The sequence below is a fragment of the Phaseolus vulgaris genome, chromosome 7 (assembly GCF_000499845.2).
Source record: "Phaseolus vulgaris cultivar G19833 chromosome 7, P. vulgaris v2.0, whole genome shotgun sequence".
In the NCBI taxonomy this organism is placed as follows: domain Eukaryota; kingdom Viridiplantae; phylum Streptophyta; class Magnoliopsida; order Fabales; family Fabaceae; genus Phaseolus; species Phaseolus vulgaris.
The window spans coordinates 31095360-31105051 of NC_023753.2; the positions used below are offsets into that span (position 1 = coordinate 31095360).

General features: G+C 32.4%; 1 protein-coding gene across 3 annotated transcripts; it reads right to left on the bottom strand.

Moving 5' to 3' along the window:
* Positions 1-763: 763 nt before the first annotated feature.
* On the bottom strand, positions 764-7709 carry LOC137829958 (uncharacterized). Of its 3 annotated transcripts, none has more exons than XR_011084119.1 (12): positions 7453-7690; positions 6941-7229; positions 6567-6662; positions 4959-5062; positions 3959-4137; positions 3290-3412; positions 3111-3199; positions 2346-2451; positions 1900-1997; positions 1482-1741; positions 1305-1388; positions 764-1221 (listed from the first exon to the last, which is right to left on the bottom strand). XR_011084119.1 is itself a non-coding variant. In XM_068637000.1 (12 exons), the coding sequence occupies exons 2-12, from the start codon at positions 7064-7066 to the stop codon at positions 1207-1209; spliced, it is 1269 nt and encodes a 422-aa protein (XP_068493101.1). In that variant the 5' UTR covers positions 7067-7229; positions 7453-7709; the 3' UTR covers positions 764-1206. The 3 variants fall into 3 exon arrangements, 2 of the variants coding, with proteins under 2 accessions (XP_068493101.1, XP_068493100.1); XM_068637000.1 differs by having other exon boundaries at positions 1482-1730; positions 7453-7709; XM_068636999.1 differs by having other exon boundaries at positions 1482-1730; positions 3290-3436.
* Positions 7710-9692: the final 1983 nt, after the last annotated feature.

The following is a 9692-nucleotide window of genomic DNA, read 5'->3' on the forward strand; positions in this document are numbered from 1 at the left end:
ACTAAAATGTTGATAACTAATTTAAATACTAATTAAAAATTATTTTATAATTTTTTATTAATAATATAAACTATATTAGATATAAATAATTTTTTAGTTTTTAAAATTATATCTAATTTATTTAGTTGCTATTTGATAAATTTATTGTAATGTATACTGACTACATGAATATATTTTCACTACAAAAATATTGATAATTAGCTATCAAATAATAGGATCTTTTACATAACGAAAGCAGACTATAATTTAAAATTAGAATAAAAAAATAGTAAAACTAAATATATTAAAGTTAGAATCGGTTAGATAGCATTAATCTTATTTAATTTTATTATTTATATTTATTTAAATTAGCATAATCAATACTAATATAATTTATTTTAACATATTAATTTAATATTTATTTTAATATTTATATTTACTCAAGATAGTAAAAATTTAGTTAATTCTAATATAGCTTATTTTTTATTATTCAAGTTAATACCAATGTAGTGGATATTAATCTTATTTTATTTGAATATGTATTTTAAATTAACGTCAACACCAATATAATTTTAATATTTATTTAAAAACTCACATTTAAACATGTGTGAAAGTTGTTTACTACAAAACTGTAAATTCAACTCAATCAATTAGTATCCTAAACTTCCACTTCAATTTTGAATATACATTGTGTTCCTTTATAATGTTACTTATAAAAAAACTAAACTTATTACCTATAGTTTATATAGAAATGACATTCATTTTTGCTCGCATTCAAACTCCATTAAATCACCCATCATATATGCTTCCCTTTATTTTTTTTAAAATATATCAATAAATTAATTACACCTTTAGAAATATTTAACAAAATAAAATATTACAATATACAACTCACTAAAATGGACCTAGTTGTAGAGAATTTAGATAATTTACATCATATCCTAAGTTCAAACTTCATTTCAACAAATAATTCCACCAAATAAATGGATTTTGTATCTGAAGTTGAGGTTTTCTTGTTCTCTAGATCTTGCAACATCGACATAGAAATATTTTTCAAAGCATAAGATTAGAAAAGAGCAAAGCAAGGAACTGCTAGCCATCAGTGGGAGAAGAAAAACAAAAATGAAAGAAAGAAAACAATGGTCTGTGAAGAGCAAGTGAAACCTCAGAAGATCGGGTAACCACAGCAGCCATCATATAGTTACAGAAAATCTACTGTTATCTCTGTCATGCCTTCTTGGCCTGCATGAGAAAAACAATAAAATGATTATTTATGAACCTTCTCCCTCCAATGTATACCCATTAAGACAAAGAATGGAGCTTGCCTTGCTCAGGTATTTTTTCTGAATTTTCAGTGCTTCAGTGCATGCCTTTTTAGCATCAAGATTTGAGGTGATGTCACCCAAGATCTGAAGAGATAGTTTCATGTGAGATACATGCAGAAACATATGCAACAACATTATGCATGGATCCATAAGGGAGATGGAATAAGAGAGAAGAACCTTGACAACATCATCGACACCCTTGGCTTCGTTTAAAATCCGCCTATTCTTGATCTCAAGAACACTTGCAACAAGAAAAACAGCTAGTGCACAATTTTCCTCTGTACTGCCAGTCTTCACATTTTTTCTCTCAAATTTTCCATATTGCTTCAAAACTTTGTCATTTACTGCTGAGGGTCCTTTTGATTTAGAATCTGGATCCTCATAATTAATGAAGATATTTGGGTTGTATTCCATGCCCCACATCAACTGGAAACAATCTATATTATGTCTCAAGTTCTCAACAATGAGCTATAATGCGAAGTACTCTATCACATCAAGAAATGCTGAGGAACCAGAAAATGGTAGCTCTCTCATCTCAAACTTTTAAAAATGCATTTGTTGAGAAAAGTTATATTGTTGTTTGAATCATCCTTACCTCCCAAAGATATAAAGTATCTGCAAAAGAAAATTCTCTTCGGAAAAGAACCATAAGCATGCGAAATGCAAAGAGATACTCTCCTCCATCTAAATCCTCTGCAAAATAAAAAGTGAAATTGAAATGAAAGGTTCTTTCACATCGATGTATAGAAGAATGATTCATCATGCAATTTCTCCCTTCATGAGAGGTCCCCTTAACTACCGTTGACCATGAATTTTAATAACAATCAGACATATCTTTTACAATTTTCTTTTCTTAAGAAATCTCAGAATATCATTGTCAAAGAAAGAAATATTTCCACAAACATATACCATCTTAAACTGAAAAGATTTTGGACGTATTTGACGCTGAATCTGGTTTAAATATGAAGATAGAAGAATCTGAGTTATGAAATGAAACTATAACTCAGCATATTAGAAGCTTCCCAAACAAGTTTCACGTACCGAGGTGATGATGAAGCTTAGGATCCACTGTTTTTATTATCTGTGAGAGTGTAGCTAACTGAGATTGGACCCCCATTGAACTTGCACTGCACCTGAAGTTCTCTCTCTAATATGAAAACAAAAGCACGAATGTAATTGCAATTGAAAAATAAATTATTGAAATCACACGAAAACAAAATTAACAGCAAGAGATAGAATATGCCTAAATATTATCCAACTGAATCAGAAGCATTTCTTTATTTGAACTAGCTACAGTTATATGTTCAACTGCAGTATAGTCAATTGGATTTCCACATGTGAGAAAGGACTGGTACAACACTAATAAAATAAGGAATAAACCACTGTTTTTTCTTGAGGAATCAGTTCCAACCCCAACAGTAGTGTAGTCCGTGTTCCGAGACTTAGCATACAACTCTTTGTGCAACAAAAGATTTCAGGAAGTATCGAAATCATGTTATGTGAAACGAATAGAACAGGAACGAAGTTAGAGAAATTTCATCCTTTTCTAGTCTCAACTCACCAACTATAAGTAAAAGTACCGAATAAGTTGTGAGAATAGCATCCCTGAATATTGGCAAGCACAACAATGTAGCAATATCAAAGCATGGAAAGAACAGTCTGTCCGATGGACAATTAAGCATGTGTTCTAACTTTTTTCAAGGCAGTATCCACTAGATTGTAGTTTCTTATTATCGTTATCCATCCAAGAAATACATAGAATTATCACTTTTAGGCAAATTTGTAGTAGCATTATGTCTGTCTTACCATCCTTCGCATTGCACGGTCAAAGCACCAGTAGCAATCTGCTTCATTCTCAATAAGAATAATTATAGGTGAGCAAATATCATTCATTCCTGCAAAGAAAACAACCCTTTGAGAATGTCTAAAACTTCTGAAAGCCGTTTCAGTTCAACATCTAAAAATTGAGAACTACAACAATTCACCTTGTACATAACCAATATCATTATCCAACCAAGCATAAACTGATAGCACATCCCAAAGTTTTGCTTGATTATCTTCACTCTCATAAAAGACAAGTGCTCGATCTGTTCGAACAACATCCAGGCCTACATTGCAAAAATAATCGATTGCTACCAATGTTGATTGTTAGAACAATTAATTATAAATAAACCACAAGAAAACAATTTTTAAGAAAAAATAACATGACCTTGTTCTGTGAACACCACGGAACATATGCCATTGACATCACAAGCTCAAGGCACATTTATGCTTGCCATCCAAAATTTTCAGGTTGCTATTCCATTTTAATGACTTCCAAATTTGTTAATTAGCTACACTTATGGAAGTATAAACTGTATGTTCAGGATATTTGTCTTCTAAGGATTTAAAATTTACTTGCAAACTAATTGAGTGAAAAGTACTGATAATATTGTGGCCTTACACCCACAAAAAAGAACACAACCCAGCTTCTATATCATTGATCTATGAGACAATCTGTAAGTACAAGAAGAGATCTCACTTTTCATGAATCCTCAAATTTATGATACTAGCTTTTCAGTTAAATGAAGTCCAAGAAGCAAAACTTTTGAACAAAAATAAAACTGAACAGAATGGAAAAAACATACAGTACTTTTGCAGAAGCATTTACATACCGATCTGATGTAATAACTGCAACCATTGCACAACTTTCTTGTCTGAAGTGTGGACAGCTACCAAAGAAGGATCTATTGGCCGACCTTCATCATCAATGAGGGGTGTAGTAACAAATTTTCCACTACCAATGACTGGGACCATCTTTTGACATTCAGCTTTCCACATATCATACTCCCCCCTGAGTAATAAATTTACAAAACATGTCACTCTGTTTATTTTCAATCAATACAAAGAAGTCGCCCAGTCTCCAGTTACTATAGTCTAGATTATTTAGGAGATAAAGCAAACAGAACTAATCTTCTTGTTCATTTATTACGAGGCCCCAGCCAGAGATTAATAGGAAGGATGGCATCCAAGAGTTAACAATTTTGGTCTCACAATTTTGATTAGAATAAACTATGAAGATTTGACCATCAACTATATACAGAAGTGCTGTAATAGCAATGGTCACAGTAGAAGGAATAGTGGTGATAAATGAAAACAAATTGATAGGAAGCAGGTAGTCTATGTAGCACGATTCGGACATGTCACAAACATGTGGACATGGCAAAAAAGAAAACTTAAGATACAGGTGCCACACACACACACACATGGAGACATGGCAGCAAGGAATGCTGACGTTGTTCTTGGGTCACAACTGAGAGTAGCATTCATAGCCTTGGCTGAGACAATGTCTTTTGTGCCATACTGCTCGACAGTTCTTGTAAGCAGGAGTCAGCAAGAAAGCACTGCAGGCAGTGGCAATTGGAGTGTGGAGGAATTCAAGGATGATGGCTAAGTATAGTCCGCTTATTTGATTTGTTTTAATTCCCAAATATGTTAGCTACAAAAAAAGTGATAACATGATCCCTTTTCACAAGTTAAACAAGACAAAGTGAAAAGTACACCAATAACATCAATTGTCTTAGAAGCAACAGCAATTGCATTCCTAATGAACAAAGGCCTGAATTTAGAAGAAGATCACAGATTTTATAGAAAAACATTTAAATCAAAATATACCTCCTGCGTTGCTTGAGCTCATTCCGTTCTTCAAGTGAACTGTTAGGATCATAGCAACCTAGCAAGAACTCCCACACTTCCCCTTTGATTGAAGGATGGACACCCTAAATAATTTATAGAAATAAGTACAGACACAAAACAGAAGGAACAAAACTTGAACAATTATATGATACCGAATTTACTTTTTCAAGGTACATCGCATGAAAATTATAAAGCACATGAAATGGTCATCACAAATCATCATCTTTTGGTGTGTCTTTTATAGAGTGTCTCAAAGGCATGTGAAGATTAGGAAGGGAGTGTCATCAACCAACTCTCTCAAGCTTATGCTCATATGTATACAACACATTAACGATTTTATACTTTGATATAACACTTCTAATCGTTTTATTCTCAAGCAAGAGCCTTTGGGGCTTGAAGCATAGAAAATGCATTGACCAGATAAATGAATGATGACAACAAGGATAGAACTATCGCCATTAGCCATTTAGGTTCTAAGTATTTCAAAAGGTTAAAAGTTCCAGTAGTTTGATTTTAGCTGTTTTCAAGCCTTTACGAATCACCTTGTGTGCCTTTAGCTTATGAACAAATTAGCAAGAGGCGTGTGCTCGCACACATGAGATCACACCAAGTTGGCTCGGGGCAGTGTAAATCTGTCGATTTGCTCCTCTACCCTGTTCCTTGTTCCCATGATAATGGGCTTTGCTAACCTTTATTGTATTCACTAATTTTTAAAAATTAATTTGAAGTTAAATTTTTTTTTTAAAAAAAACAAACTTTTTTTTGGTATAGTTTATTTGACTGTGGACTTGGTGGCCGGAGGTAGTTTTAAAACGTTAAAAAATCTCATCTAAAACAGTCTTATTAAATTATAAATTTTAGTCATTGATCATCAGAAAAACCCTAATTTTTCAAAATATATATACACATACACACACATATCTCCCTCTTCCCTTCTTCTCTCTGAGTAGTTCCTAGGTCCAAAATAAAAACTCATACTATTTCATGGCCTCAACATGGGATGAGATGAGCATATTAAGTCTTAGGGACTTGTGCATGACACATATAAAACATTGAAGACTGTACGAAGTCACATTCTCAAGATTATTTTGTTTTCTTACCAATTGAGTTTGTGCATGCGTGAAGGTTTGCCATGAATGATATTGGCCTACCTACCACAGCAACATTCATCATGCCATAAACTGACTCTCAACAATGTTTAAACTGTTTAGTTAAGATTTAAGACATATATTAATGGTTTTATGCCTTTGTAACACTTCTAACCAAAAAGTTAGGATCTTGAGAGGAGTCTGACACCAATGAACTATGAACAAACCCACACAAGAGATCAAGATACCATTTACAACCCAAAATCTTAAGGCAATAAGTTTGTGGGTATTTTTTCTTTATCTATTACTCTTCTTATCTATTTTACAAAGCGTGGCACTCAAACGCACACTTACTCCAACAAAAAGTTACATATTATTGGTACAGTCTACGAACTATAGGGAACGGATCATGTAATTGAACTAGTGTTTTCAGAGTGATTGCAAATCCGAAAACAAATGGAGACACAAACACAGAGTGCAAGTAAACAACAAAAGTTACCCCACGCTGAATTCGTCGTAGCACTTTTGCAATGTCTAAGTGACCATCTTCAGAGAATGATGCTTGCCATCTTCTTTGACTTAGAGTTTTGCCAGCCTGTGAAAACAGAAATTGCAGTGTGTAAATCGCAAGATTTTTATATATAGCAAAATTCCTAAAAGACCATCTATGTGGTATGCGAAGAAGAAACATAAGCACAAATTTCAATCTTGCACTTGTATGAATGAGTTACTCATCACATTCAAAGGGGTACCACCAAGTGCACAATCATTCCAAATAAAAGTAATTGAATTGGTGTGCATTAGTGATCAAAATAAAACGACGATGCAATAGGAAGTGTGACAAGAAGCATTGGTTGAGAAGCAAAAGCTCACCCTTGGTTTAAAACGAGGGGCGGGAACATCACCTTGGCATTCTGCTCTAATGGGGTAGAAGGCATTCAACTCAGTAGTTCCAGAACTCTTCATAAGAAACCTACACAGTCCCCCACAACCAATCATCCGCTAACGCCAACCTCTTCAATTCAAACAACCCCCTTAGTAGAGACCCATCACAGCATCAATTTTTGCTCATTGAAGAAACTCTACCCGTCAAACAAAATTTACTTTTTTTTCTTCGTCGAAGGAAAAAACACAAAAGGATCAAATCCACTTGCTACGGGATCTATCGACAAAAACAACCAAGTCAGGTTCCTTAAACTTGCCAAATTGTCGGAAAAAACAAAAAACCAAAAAAAACACAAAGACACAAAGATACGTATCAAATCGTTTATTGGTAATCCTGATAACGAGAAAAACGTGATCTTAATCGGATTCGTTGTGAAAAACCCAGTTGGGAAAACGTTTGTGACGCAAGCACAAAATCTGGGGCGAGGAAAAGGAAGTACCTTGGCAAGATTTGGTAAGTGATCTATTAACGCGATGAGGTGAAGGTTGTGGAAGGAAGGTGGGAGAGATGGAATTGAAAGAAAGGGAGCAAAATTGGAGAATGGAATGTGTCGCAGGAAACGAAGGAGAGAGAAAGATGGAAGGCAATGAGTGTTGAATAGGATAATTGAACCAATGACCAATGATTGTTTACGAGGAAAGGGAAGAGAAGACTATTTATGTGCATGCTCTGTTCTCAACGGTTATTTATTTGGATATTTTGACCTTTGTAAACACACCAAATTCATTAATATCAAGGTATATTTGGAACATTTCTGTTCCACATTGCTACTTCCATTATTTTCAATTTTTCATGGACCCTTTAACCATCATCACAAAAAGGAAATATTTTACTAATTTGGTATTTTTTAAATTGAATTGGAGTTTGAATTATATTTCAAGTTAAAAGTAAATGTATCAAAAGCCATTGGTATTGTTTATGTTTCTTCAAAATAAACATAAATGTCATGTTAATTGGCGGTAAATCCACAACATGAATTGATTCATAAAATGTTTGTTCTGAATTGTTTAAATAAAAAATGTTTAATACAATAATTTTTTTAATTAGTTTTTTTATGTAAAAATAACAAAAACAAGAAGTTTAAATTTTCAATGTAGATTTTGTCATTTTCTCTTTATTTAAGTCACCATGAAAACCTTAGAAATGTAATTGTGATCTTGCTTTTATTTTAAAAAAAATTAAACATATATCTACTCCTTCATGTTTTTATTAGATTCAATAGGGGTCATAAATGAAAATTTGAGTCTGAAGTTGAAGATAGTTTACATAAATGTTGGATTGAAAAACAGTGACTTGGGTGTATTATTTTAAGCATATTATTCGAATGGTAGGTATTTAAACAAAATGAGATCAATGTCAGAATTTTAATTATGTAATTATCTATAACTTTTACGAGAATAAAACTTAAATTAACATGTAAATTGTCTGATGTAAAAAAACACATTAAATATAAATAAGTTTAAAGGCCAGTGTTGAGTAATATTATTTCAATGCGCGTACTTCAGCCAATTTTAAATAAAAAATAATTAGTGTTAATGTGAATTTAAGAATTGAAAATCAATTTGGTTCGTAAAGGATTAAGACCTACTTTATTTTTTTTTGCAATTAAGTTCCTTAAAAAAAATCTCATTTAACATATTAGTTATTTTGTTAGGAAAATTAGAATCATATGTTTACTATTACATTAATTATTGGGTATAAACTCTTATGTAACATTTAATATTTAAGTTCTTTAGTCAATAACCTGAAGCAAGTGTGAGGTATAGAGTTTCATTTGAGACCTTGAAAAAGTTTCAATTTAGCATTTAAGTTTTTTTTTACAATATTGACTTCTACTTCAATAACCTATCTGTGTACAAAACACTTATAATTTAAAAGGATGTGTTATTTGATAAAGACTTAGTTTCTTATTTTTATAATACAATCGTTTCATAAGTGGGTGTTGGATTTTTGGTTGCCGCTCTCATAAGAATCATTAAAGAAATTAATTTGTCATATTTTAAAGGTGATAATGTTCTAATGGAAAATAACGCTACATGCAAGATGATTGATTAGGTTTTATTCATATATGGATGCATGAATAATTCATACATTGACCAATGTTCGAAACGTTCCAAAGTTGAAGAAAAATATTATATCTATTAGAGTCTTGGATATGAAGGGTTTAGATGTCATGTTGAGGATGAAGTAATGTGAATCCATGAGAGGGGTGATGGTGTTGTGATGTAGGGAATTCTTTTTTCTTTATGGATTTTTTGAATTGCATCTAAAGCTGAAACCATCTCGTTTGTCACCTTGGTGTTTAGTGCTCTATGACACATGTATTTAGGTTACATGAGTACTTGTAACAAGGGTTACTAGGTAACTAGTAGAAGGTGATTTTTTTGTTTTTTTTTTTTTTTTGAATTGTGAGTTTAGGAAGTACCATAGGCATAACTTTTCAATAGGATTGTAGAGGATGAAAGTCACGTTTTGGGGTTTGAAACTTGTATCATTGGAGTTGTAAAGTATTTTATTTTTATGATCAATGATCATTCAATGTTTACTTGGGGGTGTTATGGTGAAATAGAAATAAAAAAAAGCATATGATGAGTTTAAGTATTGGACATTCTTAATACTTAACCATATTAGGAAAAATGTCAAGCTTTTAAGGACAGACAATGATATGAAGTTATTCTC

Coding starts and splice junctions, on each gene's coding strand:
- LOC137829958 (XM_068636999.1), bottom strand. CDS start 7,066: ATGATTGGTTGTGGGGGACTGTGTAGGTTTCTTATGAAGAGTTCTGGA. Junction 6,663..6,940: donor CCCCTCGTTTTAAACCAAGG/GTGAGCTTTTGC, acceptor CTGTTTTCACAG/GCTGGCAAAACTCTAAGTCA. Junction 5,063..6,566: donor TACGACGAATTCAGCGTGGG/GTAACTTTTGTT, acceptor TAAATTATTTAG/GGTGTCCATCCTTCAATCAA.